Source organism: Nothobranchius furzeri, chromosome 7 (assembly GCF_043380555.1).
Source record: "Nothobranchius furzeri strain GRZ-AD chromosome 7, NfurGRZ-RIMD1, whole genome shotgun sequence".
Taxonomy (NCBI): domain Eukaryota; kingdom Metazoa; phylum Chordata; class Actinopteri; order Cyprinodontiformes; family Nothobranchiidae; genus Nothobranchius; species Nothobranchius furzeri.
This window is the reverse complement of record NC_091747.1, coordinates 57,097,044-57,121,817: the sequence shown is the minus strand read 5'-3', so window position 1 is coordinate 57,121,817 and position 24,774 is coordinate 57,097,044. Positions and strand designations below refer to the sequence as shown.

Genomic DNA, 24,774 nt, shown 5'->3' with positions numbered 1-24,774 from the left:
TTAGCTGCAAGAAGAATCCCGTTAGCTTTCAGTCCAAACTTGGATTAGTATGCAGTTTAGACGAGGGTGGAGTGGGAAGTGTCTCTGGAAGGTGAAGGGTGAAGCGGTGCTGCGATAAGACGAGAAAGAAAATATCATAACAAGATTAATTATGAATTTTTCTGGGTTAAAAGATAAGCATGCCAGATAGTGTGTTTGTCTTTTTTGAAGAGTAGAAATAAGTCAATAATAAATCAGTTTGTGATTTGTTGGCAAAGAACCGTGCGCTTTGAAGTCGTTTTGAACACACTTTCAAGATTCATGGGAGTAAATGTTTGTTTGGGGAAAATAGCAGGTTCTTTTTCATCAAACTGCAGTAAGAAGAGTTCATCACTTCTTCCTGTGGTGCCACAGGAGCGGGCTGAGAGAGAGAGAGAGAGAGAGAGAGAGAGAGAGAGAGAGAGAGAGAGAGAGAGAGAGAGAGAGAGAGAGAGAGAGAGAGAGAGAGAGAGAGAGAGAGAGAGAGAGAGAGAGAGAGAGAGAGAGAGAGAGAGAGAGAGAGAGAGAGAGAGAGAGAGAGAGAGAGAGAGAGAGAGAGAGAGAGAGAGAGAGAGAGAGAGAGAGAGAGAGAGAGAGAGAGAGAGAGAGAGAGAGAGAGAGAGAGAGAGAGAGAGAGAGAGAGAGAGAGAGAGAGAGAGAGAGAGAGAGAGAGAGAGAGAGAGAGAGAGAGAGAGAGAGAGAGAGAGAGAGAGAGAGAGAGAGAGAGAGAGAGAGAGAGAGAGAGAGAGAGAGAGAGAGAGAGAGAGAGAGAGAGAGAGAGAGAATATCCCATGAGGGCTGCATGACAGGGGAAAGTTTCAAACCCATGAATAAACACCAACTGTATGAAGAAAGCATCTGAGACAACTTGAAAGATCTGTGATGCTAGGGTCATTAATAAACCAGAGCCAGATTCTGTTTGCACCAGCGCTGACTTTAGGATAAATCGTGGATTTTTGTCTCGGGAGTGCCGTACAGCTCCACTTTTACCAGAGTTAATTTGGACTCTTTGACAGGATGTGTTCTCAGTCAGTATTTGTTTCAAGCACAGCTTCAAGGAGTATAGCCACGGGTCATCTTTTAAATAAACAACAAATGGGCAGTGCTGTGCAGCGGGGGATTTCTGCTGCAAACAAGGAACTGAAGCGTGGTCACGTTGCAAATAAACCCACTCCTAATAGGACCAGACGGACCAAATTCTCTGACTCAGAACAAACATTTGCACCCTCTGTTTTGCTGCATCTCAACACACAAAACACCAAATTTCATATTCACACAGCCGCGTCCCTGTTCAGTGCCTTGGCTCCGTTGGGCTGCTGTGCATCATTTTTTTGATGAATGGTCTGTCTTGGGCACTTAATCAGACACGTTCTCCCTCACACACAAACACAGATATCTCACACACACACATCAGAAACACACACATGACAGATGGAGTTTAGGGGCAGAGAGATGCTGTGTTTGTCATATGTGTGACAGATTTACAATATGTTCCAGGGATGTGTAATTTATTACGTGGGTGTGTTTGTGCGATGTGATGTGATGTGAGAGGAATTCGTGTTGGGATGTCTGTGTGTGAGGTCATCAATTGCACAACCTAGTCTTTGGCAGGAATATTCTCTCAGGATGTTCCTGCAAAATGAAGGTATTTGTTATAGCGAGAATGCCAGGAAGTTTGGTTACACATGTAACGATTTAGTACCGACAAAGGTGATAATCACAAGGGTAACACCAGGGAAATTCTGTTGGATCCCTTCCAAATATGGTGTTTAATATTTGTTACTGTTTCAGGTGAGATTTTATGGAATAAGTCAAACAAAAGCTCAAGTTTAAGCAACGTCCAGAGGATATTTTTATAAAAAAGAGGGATTGGAAGCAAAAACAGATCAATCATTGTACTCGTAGTGTTGTGTAAAAGTTTACTTGTTACTGTTTTGCCTCTCTTAGATGTCTAAGATGAGCAAACACATTTCAACATCAGACAAAAATGACCTGCCTGGCAGGCCGTCCTATATATGTGAATGCATAGTTTGGCCACGGTCCATTGACGGCTCTCAGTCGTGGGGCGGGATCTACAGTTGTCTTTCAAACTATCTCTGCATGCTGTTGGACAAACAAGACGACGTACTCGCTGCTACAGATGTCAGTCAACAAGCCAGTCCCCATACTCCGTCAAAGATGCAAATACATCTTTCTTTCAAAATAACTTACCGTATTTTCCAGACTATAGGTCGCACTTTTTTCATAGTCTGGCCAGTCCTGCGACTTATACTCCGGACCGACTAACATACCAAATTACGTAGGCTATACCGCGCTGCTGCGGGCCGGCTCCGGACCAGGAATGAGCTCCCCTGCCCCGCTGGGAATAACAAACACACAGTCATCACCTGCTGGAGCCTGTTGCACGCCGTTGTGCACTGGATCCGGCCCAGGTTTCAGCTCCTCTGCCCTGCCATCACCTGCTGCAGCCTGTGGCGCGCCGCTGCGAGCCGGCTCCGACCCAGGAATGAGCTCCCCTGTCCCGCTGGGAGGGTTTGAAACACCGCCATCCTCTGCTGGAGACCGTGGTGCGCTGCTGCGCCCACGCTGTTTATTCTGTTATTGTTACCGGTACTTGTCTTGCAATGTGAAATGCTTGGTCTCAGATTTTGTAAGAAAAATAATAAAATTTCACCCCAAATGACGGTATAGATAGGCTAAAAGATAACGAGTAAATGCAAATTGCAGCTTTCAAAATGAGAATTTTTTTAAGTGGAAATTCAGTTTCTTCTTAGAAGGCACCATCTAGAGGCAGAAACTTGTATTGCACCTTAAGCCCCTCTCCCTACTTCCGTGACTACAACTGGAAGCAGTGTCTCTCATTCTTAAATATGCACCTTTACCTGGGCAACAGAGCTAAAAGACATTGTTTTGTAGTTATTCTCTCATTATGCACATCATACATAATTCCTGAAAAGGGTGGAAACTCTGGATTGCTGCTAAAGAAACCTCCCTCTGAGTAATCACCCCAATTCACCCTTAAACCTAATAAATGGTTGTTGCATCATTTGGGGCATCTTCTGCAACTATGCTTCTGATACCTGGGAACAAGTGTCTCACATCACAGTGGAGGGATTTGGTCCCACTGTTGTGGACAAAGTCAATAAGGTTAGATCTAGCATCTCTCCTTCAGCCTTATCGCTGCCTCTCCCGACTCCAACCAGGCCCGTCATCCTAGATAGCTTTGCTCCTGTTTCTTTGCCTGAGTTAACCAAACTAGTTAACGCTATGAAGACGTCTGCATGCCCCCTCCACATCTTACCCTCATCTTTGTTTAAAAGTGCTTTTCAGTCCATCGGTCCCAGCGTGCTCTCTATAATTAATGCTTCTCTGGTTTCTGGTCAGGTCCCTGCTTACTTTAAGAATGCTGTAATCCGCCCGCTTCTTAAAAGTCCGAGTCTCGACCCCTCTCTCCATAGCAGCTTCAGACCCATCTCTAAACTTCCGTTCATCTCCAAGATCTTGGAAAAGGTTGTGGCTAAACAACTCACAGCTGCTCTTGATGAACATAACATCTATGATAGCTTCCAGTCAGGTTATCGTAGAGCTCATTCTACTGAAACAGCTCTTCTTAGGGTCTCTAATGACCTTCTGACTCACAGTGATGCAGGGGACTGTTCTGTTCTGGTCCTGCTGGACCTGACTGCAGCCTTTGACACTGTTGACTATCACTTGCTACTGGAGAGGCTCAGAGACTGGGTAGGCCTATCAGGATCTGCTCTGGAGTGGTTCTCCTCTCATCTCTCTGAGCGCTCCTTTTCTGTGGCCGTCTCCAAGTTTAGGTCCTCCACCACCTCTCTTACCCATGGTGTCCCACAAGGTTCTGTGCTGGGGCTTCTGCTCTTCCTCCTCTATCTGCTTCCTCTTCAGCACATCCTGAGCTCCTTCAAAGGAATCTCCTACCATCTTTATGCAGATGACATCTAACTGTACATATCCTTTAAGCCCCATGAGATGTCTAAGCTGCAGCTGTTACACACCTGCTTAGACTCTGTCAAAACCTGGATGGCTGGGAGCTTTCTACAGCTGAATGAAGATAAGACTGAGATCCTCCTCTGTGCCCCAGACAAGCTGGCTCCCAAAGTCAAGAGACTCTCTTGGTCAGCTTGCTCCCCACACCAAACCTTCTGTCAGGAATCTTGGTGTGACCTTTGACCTAGCTCTCACCCTGGATTCTCATGTCAGTTCTCTTGTTCGCTCTTCCTTCTTCCATCTCAGGAACATTGCTAAGCTGAGTCCCATTCTGTCCCGCTCTGAACTTGAGACTGTTCTCCACACCTTCATCTCCTCACGCTTAGACTACTGTAACTCTCTTTTCACGTGTCTGAGCAGAACCTCCCTGAACCGTCTACAGGTGGTTCAGAATGCCTGTGCTCGGCTTCTGACCAAGTCCTCCAAACACACCCACATCTCCCCGATTCTCCTCCAGCTTCATTGGCTGCCAGTCAACTTCAGGGTTCATTTCAAGATCCTGGTTCTGGTCTATAGGGCCTTACATGGACAAGCACCATCTTACATTGGTGATCTTCTCAGTCCCTACACTCCCAGCAGGTCCCTGAGGTCCAGTGATCAAAGCCTACTGGTTGTGCAGCACCAGGCTAAAGACCAAAGGTGACAGATCATTTGCTGCTGTGGCCCCCAGACTCTGGAACTCTCTCCCCCTGAGCCTGAGATCAGTGGACTCAGTGGTCTCCTTTAAAATGCAGCTGAAGACTCACTTGTTCAGGCTGGTTTTGTATGACCTTCTTCACCACTCTCTCTTTATTCTGCTCTCCCCACCTATTCCACCTTCCTCAGGATCCACTGATTTCCCTCTTTCCTGTTCACTCTCTCTCTTTCTTAACATTTTTTTAATCACAATTGTCTATTTTTGCTCATTTTAAATATGTTTTTAAACATTTTCTAAATGCTTTTTTATGTTTGTACATTTTTTGTTTTTGTGAAGCGCCTCGTAATTTTTATCTTAAGAGGCGCTATAGAAATGATATTTTCTTCTTCTTCTTTGCAATATTATTTTCTTTCAGCCACATTGGAGGGCCTTCAAGAAGAAACAGCCAGTTTAAGGTCAAAGGTCAGGTCTTCTCTTTCAGGGTTTGCTGGTAAGGAGCAGAATTTGTGGTTCCGTCAAGTACAGTAAAACAGTGCCAGACCATCACGCAGCCACCACCATGTTTGACTGTTGGCATGAGCTACTGTTGTTTATCTTTGAGACTGAAACCTGTTTGCTGATTTCAGATAAAAGCAAACACAAAGAATAGATGAGCAGGTAAATACTTTTTTGTTCATCTGAGAGGATGGTATGAACATAGATGCACATCTAAAACCTGAACTACCTGAAGCTGTTTCGTTGTTTTGCCTGGTTTCTCTCAGATGCTTACCTGGGGAGAATCACTGGGAGAGACGAGTGAAGTGTGTTGAGCATGGACGTAATTTTCACTTTAGAAGTGGGGGGACACGGGGGGTGGGGGGTATCTTTACAGTATGTTCTAATGGGAAACAGGCTTCAACAAAAACGGTTGTTTTCCGCTTGGTCCTAGAGCTCAACCAGTGTCAATTTAATATAGCGTAATATTGTTTTTGGATGGTAAAAAGTGCAGGGGTTAAAACATGACTTTGGAAAAAGTGGGGGGGACATGTCCCCCCTGTCGTCCCCCCCCCCCCCCCCACCCACCCACCCCCCCCCCCACCCCGCAAATTACGTCCATGGTGTTGAGATAGCTTCTGTCAGCAGAGAGGCTAGAACCTGTTTTAGGAAGACAGCAGAGCTACAGCGTGGTCTTTAGGGCTGCTCTCAAACAAAATAAAAGCACCAACGGTCTCCAGGTCAGTCTCTAAATCAGTAAAGCAACAAAGAAGGATGTAAAGGTCAGAGGAACATACATCCAGCAACAACAGGAGGAACAGGTGTGAGTACAGCACTCACTACTGTAAATCTCAAATCCTAGTGAATTGAGGAGTGAACATTCATGGTGTTCCATGGTGAGACCCAGAGGGGATTCACCACTCATCGCGTGTAACCTTTTACAATTTGTGCCATAATTGCTTTCTGGCTTGAGTGCAGACTCTTTCTCTCTCTCTCTCTCACTCACACACACACACACACACACACCTCATTTGTTGAGGACCTAATCGCTCTCCACCTCTCACTCCTGCGACCTTCAGCTGACTATTCAGTGACGGGGAGAGCAACAGGCAGACCGGTTGCCTGGAAACCCACACTCCCTCTGTCCTCTTATTCAGTCTTAAAGAGCTGAAAGAATAAGACGTTAGGTGGGTGGAAGAAGAAAAAGACGGAGAGACGCGTTGAGAAGGTGGAAATCTGATTGGTTTACTAACGAAGGAGCAGCTGAAGTTTGTGTTTTAGAAAATGTTGAAAGTTTGGATATTTTTATGTCACTTTGAAAAGCTGAAACTGCAAAATGACACAGAAGTCTGGCTTTGGCGCAAACGTAATTGACAAATTTGGTTTTCTTGTGAAATTTTAATGTCCATGCAACATTTATTTACATCAACTGACTGACATGGATTTGAAATTCTCCCACTTTCAAAAGTTTATCTTATTGAAAGGTGGAGAATAATTTATTTTAGAACTGCACCCACAGTTTATGAAAAGCTCTCATTCTGTCAGCGTGGAACAACGAGCTGTGTAGAATGACATCCAGATGATAGGTTTGACTTTTCTGAAGTATTTGCTCTGATATTTTAAAGTCTTGACTAATTGACACGTTTACAATTTTTAAGATATGTAACATTTTCTCGCTATTTTGGCTCACGGAAGTGAAATGCAGTATGCTACCTGTGGTGCTTTATTTTTCTGTTTATTTTGCTATTATCAGTAATTATCAAGATCAGCTTAAATACTCTGAAGACAGATTACAATAGTACTGCCACACCATTTAAAACAGAAAAATCCAAAGTAGGGGAGGAAATTGTGCTTTGCAGCAGTAAAATAAAACTCATTACAATGAAAAGCACATCGGTCTAAAAATATATGTATACATACTTGATAAAATTTGCAAATATGCATTTGAAAAGTATTAAATAAATGCATATATAACAGAAAATTACTTTTAATTACTTGTATTTGACTATATTTTATAAACCTCAGGAAATGGGGATATATTCAATCCAATAGGTTTCCAATGACAAGGATCATTGATATGCTGATCCAAATGAGACTGACCATTGGATAATTAACAGTACCTGTACACGTTACGTATTTGCGAAATGTTAATCTGTTCTCTAGAGGCTTTTGGGTTATTCAGATATAAAACAATTAACTCCTTGGACTTTCCACCCTACAGACCAGAATGTGCTTTTATGGAGTAAGGATTTTTGATTCTTGTGAGCAGTGGTACTTCCCAAGCGGTGGCCCGGTGGGGGGGGGGTACATGGTCACCCCTGAAAAATTGTTGGCCACACCACTGGCTCCCCAGAGCAGGCCACCTCGCTTAATAAATTACATTCATTCAAGTTTCTAACTCGACAATCACTGAGATCAAGGTAACGCTCTAGCTTGAAGTTTAAAAAACAAACTTTTTCATTTAAATACAAAAGTTTTTGGTTTTAGTCTCAGCCGTGGGCCTTTTGGTATGGAGTTCACTAATTCTCCCATTGAGTGTGTGTGTTTTTTTCCAGTTTCACCCACTTTAGGACGGTGAGAAGGAGATGTGCATGGATGTGTGCAACACTGAAATAAATCCTCCCAGTATACTTTATTTTCTATTTCTAATGAAAGCTTTCTGTTCCTTAAAGATCTTTAGATGTTGTTCGGACAGGATCTTATCTGAGTTTAATATTTTTTCACCACAGAAATATATGTTCAGTTTATTCTGTTTACGTGCGGTTTTGAGATTCTCTCTTAAACACTACTCCCTGCTCATGACAGCCTGGAGAATGCAACCATTTGAAGGTTCAGGTGCTTATTTTGCTGGAGGAGTGCCCTCTGGCTCATTCCTCGGCCCCATTTGTGAGCTACATCTGTAGACGGCACACTACAAACATCACTCTGCAGAATGCATTTATCATTCAATATTCAGCGGCCGAGCACGCTTGAGCAGCATGACAGTCTGACAGTCTCCAATCACACGGCGGTCCGGAGGACCATCAGGAGGTTACGTTGTGTTTAATGAGATTTGTTGCGAGGGGAAGGAGAGCTGGAATGTGACAGGAGGTGAGCGAGGAAAAACTGGAGCAGAACAGAAAAAATTGAGAAGTGAAAATGAGGCGAGAGTCTACCTTTGAACTATTTTGTGTCTGTTTTTTTATTAGTGGCATCACTCATACACCTCTTTTCTCCCTCTTTTGTTATCTTTACTCCCCTGCCATTACTTTCCAAACTTCTCCTTCCTTCTCCTCCGTGATCTTGTTACTTTTTGTCATCTTTTGCTCTCCTCAGCTGCAGCTCTCCCATTCCACCTCCTGCTCTCTCTGCCTCATCTCCTCAGTCGTCTCCTCCCCTGCATGTCCTCCTCTCCAGGCCTCATTGTTCTGAAGTGATTCACCTCTTCCACGTTTTCACAGTCACATGATGGAACTTTAATAGAACACGTCTATTATCTCTCATCATCTCCATGTGCCCTGTTTCCTGGGGTAACCAATTATCTTAATGCTAAATGAAATTCGGTTCCAGTGCCGTGATTGTTGTTGACCCTCATAATCCATTTTTATGAAAAGGGCTTTGCTCCAATCACTGTTTAGCTAATGCAAAGTCATTGGTTTGGCAGTAATTATGCATGGGCACTTTTTGTTTGGATTTCTTTTTTCCACAAGGACACTGGAATGTTTAATAAGCTCACTGTTAATGAAAGCTTTTGAATTTGGGATGAATAGCTAGAGTTAATGGAATGTTTTTGTCCCTCTCCTTCCCTGTTTGGCTTTAGTTTGAGAAAAGTTAGAACATTTTGTCAATATTTTGGGGAAACAGTGAGAAATTTTAGATTTTTGTGAGCTGATCCAATTTTTGTATACTAGCACATTTTGTTGTACACATGTTTGTTTGTTTGTTTGTTTGTTTGTTTGTTTGTTTGTTTGTTCTTTTGTTACATGGAGACATCTAACTCCAACCCGCAGTGCTATAAATAGAAATCTGGTTCGTCAGTGCTGAATCAGAGTTGAAGTCACTTCTGAAGAGCTGCCGCCTCCAGCAGGCTGAGCAAAGTGATGTTTGAACTACAGGAAGCCACACGTCTGCTAGACAAAAAAAAAAGAGACACGCGGAAAATGTTGATTCCTCTGATCTCTTAAAATGGATCATTAAGCCTTATTGTTGAAAAGTGCAAAATATTGTTGTTATTAAAATATGTCAGAATGTGCACACTTGAGCGTGTGTGCGTGCGTGCGTGCGTGCGTGTGTGTGTGTGTGTGTGTGTGTGTGTGTGTGTGTGTGTGTGTGTGTGTGTGTGTGTGTGCAGTTACTTGAATTGTAAATATTTTTTCTTGTTTGTTTTGTAGGATGGTTACTCCCAGCATCACTTTGTGGGCTCAGCTTCAACAATAGAGAGAGACAGGCAGAGGCCCTACTCTTCATCCCGAACTCCCTCTGTGTCTCCAGTCAGGACATCTCCAAATAACCGCTCTGGTGAGCTACACATTACGGTTGACTCCTTTTTCTATCAGATGCAAAATTTCCTTTTATTTTTTAATATACGTTTGAAAAATTACAGTGAGACTATCCAAACTACTGTAACTTATTACAACCTATTACGAAAAAGTAATTGAACCCTTATCTTGTCATGAGTTATTTGTCATTAAAGCAGAAATCCAGAGGTTTTATTCTCAGAGGACACCATCTAGAGGTGGAAAAATGTACTGCGCCTTAAGCCCTTTTCCCTACTTCCGGAATTACAACTGGAAGCACACCGCTAGCTGGCCAAAAGAGCATAAACCCATTGTTTTACAAATGTATCCTCACGTTATGCTGCTGAGATACAGTTGTCCATAACCCCGACTTCACAACATCAGCGGAACGTTGCTGCTTCAAATACAAGTCATCATAGTTTGTGGGATTTATTCAAACTAGCCGTGTCCCAGAGACGGCTCGTGCTACTAAAGATAGGATTGGGTTCTAGCATTTTTGCTACAAGCCCCTTCTGGGGCACGTTAATTCCCACAGTTATCGTAGGACTAAATAGGAAATCACACGGTTTCAGAGTAAAACATCTGGTTATTTTAAAAATAAAAGACTACTGCAGCAATGCAATTTCATGTCTATGTAGGTTACATCTATACAAGCGATCTGGCGGCTTTATTGACTACCAGTTTCTTTCGAGAGATGTAGCGATGTGTATTTCATAGCTTTAATTCTGACACTGGAAAGGAGCAACATTATATATGACATCACATAAGCAAACGGCATAAACCAGCGGTATTCAATTCCGGTCCTGCAGAGCCAGTTTCCAGCACATTTTAGTGGTTTCTCTGATTCAACACACTTGAATCACCTGTGCAGCAGCTAATCAAGCTCTGCAGAAGCCTGTCAATCACCTGCTGATTAAAACCAGGTGTGTTGCAGCAGAGTTGAAACTATAACCTGCTGGATATCGGCCCTCCAGGCCTGGAATCGGATTCCCCTGGCATAAACAAACCGTGGCATTTGAAATCTTGAGGGATATTGTGATTTTGCGAATTCAGTGGGGAGGATGGTGGAGAATCTGCTTGCCAGCATGTCCCTAGATTATTTTAATCCTGAACAGAAACCAAAGCATTCGTATTGCTCTCTGTGCGCTAGAAGAGTGTGGTTATGAATAAACAATATTAGGATTATGGTTAGAGCAAATAGTCATTTTAAATTCATAATTTTTAATACATTTGCTGATCTGCCCTGCTTTCAGTCTTCATTGTACATTCTGCCTGCTCCAGCTTTATGTTTAACACGCAAATCTCTTCAAGAGAACCCAATAAGCACATTTCCAAATTGTCTAATTAATATATTAGGAAGGAGGATTATTCCTAACAAAACAGGAATTAGTACGTAATGCCGTGCGTAACTGCACATTTAGGATTTTATTTAATTCTGTTTGTTTCACTTTTAAATTCATTTGTGGCAGAATTTTCTTTTCTCTTCTGCGTATGGGAATTACTCTAAAGACTGACCTGTTTGCAACCAAAAGGCATGCATACATATCATTTAGCCAGTAGCATCAACATTTACCAGACCATTGGTTTTACACTAAGGCTAAATAGCTCTTAGCATCAGTGGTCACCACCTTATTGACTGTCATGCTATAAAGTATGATTATCATTAGCCTTTAGCCTGAGCCCATCGGCCTTCATGCTGTGCAAGAGTGCATTAGCATTAGCTGTTAGCATCAGTAGCTGAAGAGCCTGTAGGTGTTCTTTCTCCACACCGGGCTTAGCAAGCTGATGAGGCAGAAAAATACTTTTTCCTTCCTCCCGGCTTAGCGAGGTCTTCAAGGACCCAGCTAAGAGAGAGACAGAAGAAGTGAGGCAGAAGAAAAAGTTTGCAGTTGTGTGTGCGTGTGAGGAAATGGAGGCAGACGAAGGGGGGAGATAAACAGGGAGGAAGATAAACAGGCAAAAGCAAGGAGATGAGAAGAATTAGGGATTGAGGGATGGTTATTGCAGGGAGGAGGAAGGCTGAGGATTTGACTTTGGTAAGCGACATTGAAAATAAGTAGTTTAGAGATCATAGTGCATATAGAATTTGAGTGTGCTACGGTAAGGGTAAAATGAGAAAATGCTTCCTCTTCTCTCTTCACGCTATTTCTTCTCCTTCGCTTCCCCCCTTCCCTGCTCACTGCCTCGCCTCATTCTTCTCCTCCTCCACCTGTTCCCACTTTCCTTCTCACCTCTGCTTCTGATCCCTCACTCTTTAAAGACCACCCCAGTGCACACTCTCACTTGTATCTCCTCTCTGCATACGCTCCAGACTGCAATGCCGCTCGGCAGACATGGATCAAAGCAGAAGGGAGCAATCATGGCGTAAAGGAGGAATGTTGTGAAGAGAGGATGATAAAACTGTGAAACAAGAGTTGAGTTTAGAGTATGAAAAAGGAGAGAGAAAAGACCTTTGCATCCATCGTGACCCCCACAGGGTTTCACGCTGATACAGTGAGTCTCCTGGGTTTCTAGAACCAAGCCAGGACCCATCGGTAATCGTAGCAGCTTTCTCTGCTAAGCTCTCTGACAGGTTTGAGACACCGCCTTAATGAAGTCTGCCAAGGTGTAAAATAATCAAATAAATATCAGAGATGTTAAAGATCACTGATCACATGTGTGCCCTTTAAATCGACATTTCCATGGCTGCTGATGCAGTTCTTGTTAAGAGAATAAAGTACAGGAGAAGAGATAGAAACGCTGAGAAGGTAACTCCCTGACACCTGGCATGCTCTACCTAAAGCCTGATTTATGCTTCTCCGTCTGCGTCAGTGCGGAGACACGCAACGCCATTATCCGTCCTTGCGTAGGGCTCCGGCAGGCCCGCAAGTACGTACGGAGTCGAGCCCACTTTTTTAAACATCCGTCGAACGAGACGGATTACGCAAGCTTGTGATTGGTCAGGACGCCGCTGTTGTTTACAGCGCCGCCATTGCAAAGAGAGCCGAGGATAACTAGCGGCAGACACGGAGAAGCTTGAAGAACACCTCGCGAAAAAACTCTAAAAATATGAACGTTTAATTCTCCCGTGACTGGAGGAGTGGAAAGATGCGCAGCAAGCGTTTTATTTGTGGACGGAAATGACAGGAAACGTGGGTTTAGAGGTGGGGAGCGCATGAAGAGGTGGAGGAGAATGAGAGACAAATATGTCCGTGTTAAAAGTCTCTTATATACACAAAAAACACAATATAAACACACTATCTTGGACCGATACATGACAGGATACCACAGAACAGCGCTACGCCCTCTGTTGTCCTGCCGGGCAATTGATTTGCAACACTCTCCAGGAGACGGAGAAGTATGAGAGCAAAACGCTTCCGTCAATCTGTGCGTGTCTGTCCCTTGCGGAGCTGACGGAGAAGCATAAACCAGGCTTTAGTCAGTGGTAGAGTTGCGTTGCTGACAAGATGCCCTATATATATATAACCCTAACCCTAACCCTTTAATAACCCTAACCCTAACCAAAAAAATAATTATAAATACAAATCAAACAAAAGCTTGGTTCACAGAAGGGTGATTTAATGTGTATCAAATTATCTACTTGGTTGGTTGTTTGTTTGATTTTTTTATCAGAAACATAAAAAAAACTTCCACTGTTTTTATGTCTAGTTGTTTTTTTAACCTTGGTGGTATTACTAGTAATTCTGCACGCATAGTTGCTGCTTACAGGAATGTTTAGGTCAGCCGTTACACTGGAAGGCATCATAATACGAACTTCAGCGGCACCGAGTAAGCACTGGCTGTAAAGGGATTTAAATTATGACCTGCTGGCATGTGTGTGCGTATGTGTGTGTGTGAGGAAATGGGGGAGATTAGTACAGTAGAGAGTACGATACAGGTGCCAGCCTTGTTAGAAATGTGTTTGTGTTCAGCTGAATAAAGGAAAACTGATTAATTTAAATTAGGATGGTTTATTTTGGGAAATTTTCCATTTCACCCTGATGACAATGATTTATTATTTTAAATAATTAGACATACAGATTTAAATTGTTACGGAAGATTTTTTAATTAAATCATCAACAATAAAACTTATTTCATAAGATGCACCAACAACTTCTCTTCCATTAGGTTATAGTTTAAAATATATTTATCTGTTTGTTTTAGCTGCATTAAAACACATTTAATCTTAAATTTGAACTAATGCAAACTTTTTGAGTCATACTGGAACCTCTAAGAGCGTCATCTCTGGCCGGTGTTTTAGACCAGGTTGTTACCTGTCGTGATTCTGTTCAGTACAGCTTTGTAAATCTCCACCTGCACAGTTTATGACTGATGCCAGCCACATATCTGTTTAAACTCTTAAAAGAAGAAAATGAAATACGTTGGGAAAATTTACACCAGATGCATGATTTGATATTCAAATAATGCATCTATAAACATGCATGTTTGAATTCCCCGACGTTCCTTAATGTGCTTGGAGGTGACCCCCTCTGCTGACAAGCTAAATGATGAATAATGACTCTGCACCTTGAAAGTCCGAGAAACGCACAGACACAAAACCACGTTCAGGTCTTTATTGTTCTCTCTAATGTGTGTGTGTGTGTGTGCGTGCGTGCGTGCGTGTGTGTTTGTGTGTGTGCGTGTGTGTGTGTGTGTGTGTGCGTGTGTAGCGAGTGCTCCAGCTTCCCCTAGAGAGATGATGAGTCTGAAGGAACGCAAGATGGACTATGATTCCACAGCAACCAACGCTGGTTTCCATAGCAACAAAGGAGAGCATACATCCCGAAAAGACGGCATGGCAGGTGTGTGTGTGTGTGTGTGTGTGTGTGTGTGTGTGTGTGTGTGTGTGTGTGTGTGTGTGTGTGTGTGTGTGTGTGGGGAGAGAGAGAGAGAGAGAGAGAGAGAGAGAGAGAGAGAGAGAGAGAGAGAGAGAGAGAGAGAGAGAGAGAGAGAGAGAGAGAGAGAGAGAGAGAGAGAGAGAGAGAGAGAGAGAGAGAGAGAGAGAGAGAGAGAGAGAGAGAGAGAGAGAGATCCTTGCTTTGGATTTTTTTAAATTTACTTGTCGTCTTTTAGTTGTTATTTATTTATGTCAATTTTTATTTTTATTTTGCTTCTACTTGCTCACCACTTACTCTCTTTGAGTTGTCTCTTCCCCTACCAGCTCATGGTTTCCATTATCCTAACTCCCTCCACTATCCCACCTCCTCTGGTTTTCCTAATACATTTAGCTTTCTTTCTGTAATTTTGCTCCCGAAGATTTCTTTACGATGAGTCACAGTCAGAATAGTTGCCCTGCACTCCCAGAGATCTTTAGCCATCCAGTTTAGAAGTTCCTTACATTTTCATTAAGATATTCTGTCTTCTTTTCAATGAAGTCCCAGTGTCGTGTGGGTCATCCACGTTGTTCCGAAACTCTTATCTGACAGGCAGCGATGACATCAAGCAAAACCAGGTGAGTCTGTGACACTCAGCCACTTGCAGTCTATTGTAGCAGTGCATGTGTTTCTAGAGCCCTTGCATGCAGTGAAGAAGATTGGAGGGGGTACTTTGGATGCAAATAGAAAGATCCATCCATCCATTTTCATCCGCTTATCCGGAGTCAGGTCACGGGGGCAGTAACCTAAGGCAGGAGGCCCAGACTTCCCTCTCCCCAGCCACTTGGGCCAGCTCCTCCGGGGGAATCCCAAGGTGTTCCCTGGCCAGGTGAGAGACATAGTCCCTCCACCGTGTCCTGGGTCTACCTTTAGGTGTCCTCCCGGTTGGACGTGCCCAGAAAACCTCACCAGGAGGCATCCTGACCAGATTGCCGAGCCACCTCAGCTGGCTCCTCTCGATGCAAATAGAAAGAGATTTAAAAAATGCTTTGGTCAAGTAAGATACTAGGTTGGTTTCCACTAACGGAACTTCTGGTTAATTTTACCGATTCTCCATTTCACCGGGCAGTCCCAAAAGCAACATTTTTGGGGCTATTTCAGGACGTACCCAAGTCCCTGAACGGGGAAATGTTCACCATGACGGCTCAGTAGTGTAGATGAGCAGAACTTGTGGTTAACTCATGCTGATTGGTTGTGAGTCAGTAGGAGATGACGTCAGCAGATGTCGCCAAATTGTCTGCACTTGTAAAATTGGAAAAATTGCTGATTAAGCAGAATGGAAGAAAGGGAAAATAAGCAGCAATCATGCTGCTTCAAATTTGCTGTTTCACAGAATTCCGGTAACACGGAGAAATGTGAGGGAAAGCCAACAACGCCAATTTACAGAGCCTCGCAGAGTTCCATAAAGAACATCTTCTGGTTACTGAGCGCTGCTTTTTACGTCACTCATCTCAGAATCAATTATATTAAGGCGCACTTTGATAGAACAGAACTTTTAATGTCCGAGAAGGCCTTTTGGCGCTGGTCAGTGATGTCACTCATTGCCGAAATGGTGTTGTTATGCTGACTTCTTAGCAAAGTCCTGAAAGAGCCAATTTTATATGGAGACGCAGTGGCTGAGGGGACCAAGCTATCGTATCTCCCGGTCACTTCTTCTCCTTCCCGATGTTTCCTGGAACTCCTAGAGGGAACACGGCTACGGCGTCGTGTAACCGCCGAAACAAGAACGACACCCAACCGGCTGAAACTGTTCCATTTCTGCCTATTGTCTCTGCTGGTAAACACAAAGGGATAATAGGAAGCATAGCTGACTAGGAAACATTAGATGTTTTTGTTGGATCTCTGAAACGGCCCTAATTCTCTAATTAAAGCTTGTGTTCGTTCAGCTCTCACAGCTGATGGGTGAACTTAACCGGATAAATGTGATGAGTTTGTAGGCAAGAGGATTTTGCTCACATGGCTGCACCTCACATCTGCACGCTGATGCACACAAATGAAACTGGTCTGTGTGTGATAGTGTTTTGATGCAAAGTGCCCCCTCAAATGCCTGCATGTAATAGAAAACTCAGCATGAGCCTCTGCTCAGCTGATTCCTATCGGAGTTATTTTACCCACACTGCCTGCTTTTCAGTCCCTTTTTCCCTGTGTTCACTCTCTTTTCCATCACTCCATTTGTGCCCATCCTTTCTGTGACTACATCCTCGCCTGCCGCACCTCTCCTTCATTCTACCACTCCTTTAGAGTCCGCCCCAGCCCTGCGTTGTACCCCCACAACCCCAGCAGGACTGTCCATCAGCAGCCGTTCTAAAAGACTACGATCCCTATCCTCCTCCTCCTTCCTTCCCCCAGCCTCAGCCACCACAGCCTCCACCTGTCGGCCAGAGTCGGAGCTTTGATGAAGCTTTTTACGAAGACCAGGGACCAGTGCCTCCGCCGCCATCCCAGCCACAGCCACAGCTGCAGGCACAGGCTTCGCCTCAGGCCCAACCCCAGCAGCCTCCGAGCTCTGCCGGACCCCCAAGGGACCCACGGGAAGATCTGCGAATGCATCTGGGCCTTAAGTCCACTGGCAACTACGTAGACTTTTACTCCGCCTCTCGGCCGTACAGCGAACTGAACTACGAGACCAGCCACTACCCGGCCTCGCCCGATTCCTGGGTCTAGTCTGACTCTACTGATGGGAGGGAGAGGGGTCTGTGTGTGCTTGTGTGAAAGGGGTTATTTTTGCAGGTGACTTACAGCAGATTAACACAATGTTAATGTAAGTGGCATTTTGAAAAAGGACCTCATTGCAAGGCAGGAAATTTGTGTTCTTCAAAATAAAAATTGGAACAAAGCTTGATGGGGTCAGAAGGGGAATCAGAACGCGACTAAGGAAGATCGTGCATGTGCATGCAAACATTTTAATTTCCAGGCCACGTTATTTTGTTGAAGTTAGCTCCATTTCATCTCTAAGTGGAGTCGGATATGGAGAAATGTGTTTGGCGGGTTGCATAAGAGTGGGAAAGGAGCCCTATCAAGAGTGAAAGTGGATGCAGATGCCTTGAGTGTAGAAGCGAGAAAAGATGGAAAACTAGAAAAGAAAGGGATGAAGACGATCTGGATGTGGGAGGACTGAGGAAGGGGTCCGTCCCTTTAGTCGTAGGCAGAGATGAGAGACCCAGATGGCATGAAGGTTCTAGAGGAGGTGAGGACAAAAGGAAAAGCACAGAGAAAGATGAAAGCACACAAACCTCAAGGCAGGAAGTGGATGTTTACCATTTCACCAAAGTGACAAACGTAGCACAGTTTTTATTTGGAGTTTTTTCTTTGTTTTTGGCCTTGGTTTTTATATTTTAAGGAATGTCATGTTCATTTGTATTTTTCTATTTTATGTTTTTAACGCACACTTTTTGTTTGACCATTTTTGTACAGGTGTAAGATCATATGATGTGTATATTACACATTTTTCATCATAACTTTTTATGCCCTGAAAAAAGAAAATTCCAAGCTAAGTGAATCATAAGAGATAGAGGAGGGAAGAAAAAGATGGACAGTATTTAAGTTTTCCCTTTCCCGGTCAGAGAGAATTTGTTCGAGTTTCTTTGTCCATGAAGTGAAATTCCTCAAGTGGACATAATCAAACCTCAAGAGCAGCTAAAAGCTGTAAGAGCACCAGATTGACGCAGCAGCAGAGCTCCCTATTCTCAATCAAGAAAAGTGCTTTTTTTGTTCTCACTGCCAAGCGATTATCCAGTTGTTGTTTAAAGCACACTCTGTCTTTGGAAAGGGGTCATCATCCTTGGACTCTTGGGGATCTAATATGTTTGACAGTGTTCAAAATCCTGTGATACGTCATCACTTTTGCATCAAAACTGGTCTGTTTAGCAAATTCCACCATGATTGTTGTACATGTGGGTGTACAGGTGAAGATAGCAGAGACGTGACATTGTGCCAAACTTTGACAGATCAAGGACCGGTCCTCGGGGACTTGAAAAGGGGAAGTTTTGTCAAAGTTGATAACTCCCTCTGCTGTTTGTAACAATTCTTTTCTTGTGTTTCAAGCAGGTGAAACCGTACTTGTGTCAGCTGAGCGTGTGTGTGTGTGTGTGTGTGTGTGTGTGTGTGTGTGTGTGTGTGTGTGTGTGTGTGTGTGTGTGCGTGCGTGCGTGCGTGCGTGCGTGCGTGCGTGCGTGTGCGTACGTGTGTGTGTACATGTGCATGAATGTGGCAGAACGTATGGGCTCGGCGTGTGCAAACGTAAACTTGAGCGAGTGTATCTATGCATGCATGTGTGTGGTAGTGTGTGTGCGTGTGTGTGTGTGTGCGTGTGCGTGCGTGTGTACGTGTGTGTGCGTGTGCATGAATGTGGCAGAACGTATGGGCTCGGCGTGTGCAAACGTAAACTTGAGCGAGTGTATCTATGCATGCATGTGTGTGGTAGTGTGTGTGCGTGTGTGTGTGTGTGTGCGTGTGCGTGCGTGTGTACGTGTGTGTGCGTGTGCATGAATGTGGCAGAACGTATGGGCTCGGCGTGTGCAAACGTAAACTTGAGCGAGTGTATCTATGCATGCATGTGTGTGGTAGTGTGTGCGTGCGTGCGTGCGTGTGTGTGTGTGTGAGCATTTCCTGTGAAAAATCACTGTCCAATCAAGGCATTCCTACAGACAGTTTCTCCGGTTTTACATCAAGGAAAATAAAAGTAAAAAATACGAATGATTGTTGATATAAAAGACGAATCTATAAATACATGAACATAAATATAAATATATAATTATATAGATATATAATTTTTATGTGCTGATGTCGATGTCACTAAATGCATCAAGTATTTGCAGAGATTTAAAAAAAGTGATTATGTGGTGTACAACAGGAACATTAAACTAACCAGGAAGCCCTTCTCCCTACACACACACACGCACACACACACGCACACACTCTCTCTCTCTCTCTCTCTCTCTCCTGCACCCTAATCAAAACAAAACAGAAGTGAAGATGCCGTGGCTGAAGTTGTGTGTTATTGTGTGTCCATGCTTCTTAGATGACCCTGCTGGGAGAGGACCGTACTTGAACACAAGGGAAAAAATGAAAATAAAAGACTCTTTTCAATCAAATGCTTTGGTGTCCGTGGCTCTTGATCCTTACAACACAATCATCCTTTTCACAAAGATGTCTGAATTGCAGTAACTGCTGTTATATTTTTTCCTCACACATTTCAGCTCAAAGTGTGATGAGTTAATTCATGCTCTTGTGTTAGCAGGGTCTTTCTTTAGCCCAAATTGGATTGAAAGATTTAACGGACATTTTGTTGCAGCAGTTCTGTGGTTTCCACTGTGGTTTTTTTTTTTTTTTTTTTTTTTTTTACTTATGTAAAGGTACAGATAAATGAGTAAAAAAATACTTTAAGGTGCAGTGTGTAAGAATAAAGTAAGATTTCTATAGTCTGTCTCAATCATGTTGGAAGGAAGGTTATACTGAAACTAATTTCATTCTCCGCCGGCTGCGGGGGTTGTTCTCGGTGAGTGTGAGGTTGCTGTGTCTCCCGCGAGCGCCGACATTTGTAATTCAACTATGGCCTGCAAAACGCTCTAGAGTTGTTTAAAGAACCAAAGCTAGTAACAAGAGCAGCAACAGTTATTTCTTGTACCCCTTAGAAGCCACAACATCTTTTTGTTTGACTTTAACTCATTCACTGCCATTGACAGTTAAAGTCGTCATTTGCATTTTTTATGCGTCGGAAAGAGCCCCCTCACCATGAGAATAAACACCACAGCTCTAAAGCTGATCTTCATCCGCGTACGTCACACGGCACATGATCAAGAAGCAGAAAATCCATGTCTTAGTAGATCGCTTTGGGCTTCTGTGAAAAAAGTGAGGCACAAATCGGAAAAACTTCTGCCGCTCACAATTCGACAACGGATTATGAAAGAACAGATGACGCTTGAAACACACAAATTCTTCCTGATGTAAGAAGTCAATGAGTTAACATCGGATAAAGAAGGCTACAGGCTAACGTTGAGCTAACAATGCTAATTGTGAATTAGAAGCAAGCAGTCAGCTCTAAAAATATCTCAAGCTGCTGTTTTCAGTTCCCGATGACGGGATGTTAAAGTGAAACTTTTTTATCTATTGTGTGCTTTTGCTCCGAGCGAACTTGTTTGGTTTGATACATGGACTGCAGTACCCACATTTGACCACAGGATGTCATTCTTACTTCATGCATCTTTAAGTAAAAGTCAAAGTATGCAATAGCAAATGAACTTAAAAGTAAAAAAGTATTCAGCTAGCATTTAAATATGTGTTCTGAGTGTAGAAGTGTGCTGTTGGACCTGGGGCAAGAGGGCAAAATGCAGCAAAAGTACTATTACCTTTGGAACTGCACTGCGGTGCGGGCAAGGTGTGCTGCTGGTCAGGGGCGTAGCACCAAATTCTGGGCCCTAGGTACAAGTCTTCTAGGTGGGCCCCATGCTCAATTGTGTAATATCTCTCTTACACATTTTATGCCATGCTATAAGACAAGATAATAAATATGATCTCAGTTTAACCTCTATATTGAGCAAATACAAATGCCAGCATAATAAAAGTGAAATGCCCAGACTTCACATATAATTATTTTTATTTGCCAACAATGTGTTCAAACATTAATCCTGGAATTTATTTTCCAGTAAATGCCCACTGACGGGTCTTCATGTTAGCAAAATCCCTTATGAGATCTTTAAAGTCCAATCCTTTGGCTAATTGGCTTTCAATAGAAAGAAGAGCTAGGCTGTTCAGTCTATCCTGGGACATTGTTGATCTCAAATAATTTTTCACCAGTTTCAGTTTGCTAAAAGCCCGTTCACCCCCAGCAACAGTCACAGGTAGTGTGCAAAAAATCCTCAGTCCAATACAAACTTCTCCAAAAATGCTCTGTAATTGCATCCTGTAGATGGAATTAAGCAGCTCAAGAGGAGACATGGGATGCAGTACAGAGCCTTTGCACTTTCACTGTAAATAAGCCAGTCTCTTCTTATCTTCTCATGCCCATTGGCTGACTTAGCATATTGAAGATAATTTGGAAATGGCTTGCCCTCCATATCTTTGGGTGTTATTTTGTCGATTCCTGGTGTTTGATCACTTTTATTCGCCAGTCTTCTGACAACTGTATCTCTCTGTTGACCAGTGAGCTTCTCTGGCCATAGTCCTGGATCCTCTGGCAGACACTCATCTGTGTTGCTCAGCCTCTCACTTTCTTCTTCTTCTGGCCTCTCCTCATCATCCTCACTACCTTCAGAGCAACCATCCCCTTCCCTATCTTCACTTACATCATCCTCTTTCACATATTCTATCTCTTTCTCTGCTGCAAGGGGGACAGACACCACACAAGCAAAATGGATCATGAATTAGGTCAGCAAAATATAACCTAACATGTCCTTTCAGATAAATCTGTTGCTAATGATTGCTTGTAAATTGAATAACTTAATTGTATCGTGAGCTCAGGGGCGGATTTAGGACTGAAGAAGATCCGGGGCTTAACACACAAACACGCGCGCACACACACGTGACACGCACTAGTCAACATCATATATATTTGTCTTGTACCACATAATTTTTTAATCTAAAGCTACATATTAAGCATATTCAGGGCAGAATATTGTTCCTGTTAGTGTTTAGTGTGAGATGAAAGTAAATATTCACTTTCCAGCAACTTTACCTGAGAAGCTAACTTTAGGCAAACCAGCAACACAACAAATATTTTCAAATAAGACTCACAAACCTGAGTCAACACCAGTATCATCAAAGCTGGGGTTCTGTCATTGTACTTTTTGTCTAAAAAAAAGTCCTTATGTCCATCTTCACTCATGCATTTCAGGCAGAGACTGCAGAAGAAGCTGGCTGCTGAAGGGCTTCTTCTTCAGTGGTGGAGGCTCAGGCAGGCTGTATACAAACTACTGCCAGCTGCTCCCTCTCTGTTGGACTTTGTTACTGCATGTTACTTCCGCGTTTCAGATCCGGGGCTTTTCATAAAACATCCGGGGCTTCAGCCCAAGTAGCTGGGCCTAACGCCGCCCCTGAGTGAGCTCACCTTGTCTCATCTCCTCAGTGCTTTCTGGAGACAATGAGGGCCCTGCTGCTGCTGCTACTGCGTCTAAAGGGCCATGTGGTTCATGATGTTAAGCTTTGCTAATACTGATATATATTGATATATTAAATACATATGACATGAAATAAACCAGGTTCTCTCTGTGAATGTAATGTACTCTAAATTTTATAATCCCTGCATTATCAGCCAAATTATAAGGTTGTCCGTTTTCAAGATCAAATATAAAGACATTTAAAATAGGCTTAAAATATCTAACCAAGTCAATAACAATCCTCTAACACCAGTGTCATCATGCTATACGAAAAACAGTGGTAGCTTCCCATTCCTGAGATTACCACGAATCCATCGATACCAAGTTTGTCCTGGTCCATGACTGGGAAGGAGCTGAAATATCCACACAGAGTGAACCTGTTTTTACTGTGAGGTCCGCAAATTAATTGGCGGCAGCCGCCCGCGATAATAATTCTGATTAATATATATATAAATTAATTAGTGTTATCACTGATAACACTAATTAATTTATATTTGATCTTGATGGTGAAACTAAAGGCGTTTAACACTTTCTTTCTTCTTTCTTTCGGTCTTTATTTTGGTTTATAGCATTAACATAAAATTTTTCTTTTCAAACAAAACAATATTAACAATTTGAATTTAAACCAAAGAAGGAATAGGCAGAAGCAATGCTTATTTTAGCCTACCCTATTTTCCACCTAATATACATAACCAATATACATTTCTTTTATTTTCCCCAATATAAATATCCACAATGAAAATTCATTAATGTCTATACATACTTTTCGTACCCTGTAAATATGTGACACTTTACACCTGCTTTAAACTTTAGTAAAGAAGTACATTTCTTCAAATCATCATCTAACTCATTCCACAATTTCACACCAACAACAGAAACACATCTTGATTTCACATTAGTTCTGGCTTTTACACATTCAAACATAAATACACCTCTGAGATTATAATGATCATCTCTTGGTTTGAAATAAACTTTTATGCAATTTGGGATATTATTATTAACTACTTTATGAAGAATCTCTAAGATTTTTACTTTAATAATGTCTCCTAATTTTAGCGTTTTCGTTTGACTAAATAGATAATGGGTTGGTTCGAGGTATCCCAATTTATTAACTATTTTAATCGCCTTTTTTTGTAATTTAAATACAGTCTCAACACACGTTTTACCTGCATTTCCCCAAACCTCTGCACAGTAAGACAAATAAGGCATAACTAAAGAGCTATAAATCAAAAACAAGGCTTTTTTATTTAGTATATCAATAGTTTTATAAAGTATAGCAATAGATTTAGACACTTGCTGTTTGATATATTGAATGTGTGGTTTCCAACTGAGTTTACTATCAATAGTCACACCTAGGAATTTAGTTTCATGTACTTGTTCAATTGGGACTCCATTTAAATACAGCTTAGCACCGTCATTGTCCCTTTTCCCTGAAAATATCATAAATTTGGTTTTATTTTCATTTAGTGATAGCTTGTTGTAATCAAACCATTTTTTTAATTGAATCCAATTCGTTTTCAACCTCTTGTAATAATTTACTCATATCTTTTCCCATACAAATGAAATTTGTATCATCTGCAAACATAATAAATTTTAACCGAGACGATACAGAAAAGATGTCGTTCAGGTATAGGTTGAATAATTTCGGTCCTAGCACCGAGCCTTGCGGTACACCACATATTACTCTTTCAAGCTGTGAATCTATATCATTAACATTTACATATTGAAATCTACTGCTTAAATAACTTTCAAGCCATTGATTGGTTTTACCATGAAGACCATAGTATTCACATTTCTTGAGCAGGTATATGTGATCAATTGTATCAAATGCCTTACTCAAGTCAATCAAGACAGCCACTACATGAAGTTTTTGATCCACTGCTGTTGCAATCTGCTCTACCAAATCCATAACTGCTAATGAGGTTGAACGATTCTTCCTAAACCCATACTGATGGTCATTTAAAAGATCAAACTTGTTGGTAAATGCTTCAAATCTAATTACAAAAAGTTTCTCAAGTATATTTGAAAACTGTGGCAGTAAAGAGATAGGTCTATAGTTACAAGCTAATAATTTATCACCACTTTAATAAATAGGAATAACTCTGGCTATTTTCATTTTTTCAGGGACTGTGCCACTTGAAAATGATTTATTACTAATATAAGTAAAAGGTTCAATAATGCAATGGATAACC

At 42.4% G+C, this 24,774-nt stretch overlaps 1 protein-coding gene across 7 annotated transcripts in view; it reads left to right on the top strand.

Moving 5' to 3' along the window:
• The window catches only part of ctnnd2a (catenin (cadherin-associated protein), delta 2a), a 379,177-nt gene extending 354,978 nt beyond the window's left edge, over positions 1–24,199 (top strand). For 6 of the 7 annotated variants that reach the window (XM_054751079.2, XM_070553234.1, XM_070553233.1 and 3 more), the window contains 4 exons: positions 9,511–9,637; positions 14,286–14,417; positions 14,991–15,067; positions 16,731–24,199. In XM_054751079.2, the coding sequence (XP_054607054.2) occupies positions 9,511–9,637; positions 14,286–14,417; positions 14,991–15,067; positions 16,731–17,153 (759 nt within the window). In that variant the 3' untranslated portion in view covers positions 17,154–24,199. The remainder of the gene's footprint in view (positions 1–9,510; positions 9,638–14,285; positions 14,418–14,990; positions 15,068–16,730) is intronic. The other variant, XM_070553237.1, reaches the window with a different exon arrangement.
• The last annotated feature ends 575 nt before the right edge of the window (positions 24,200–24,774 follow it).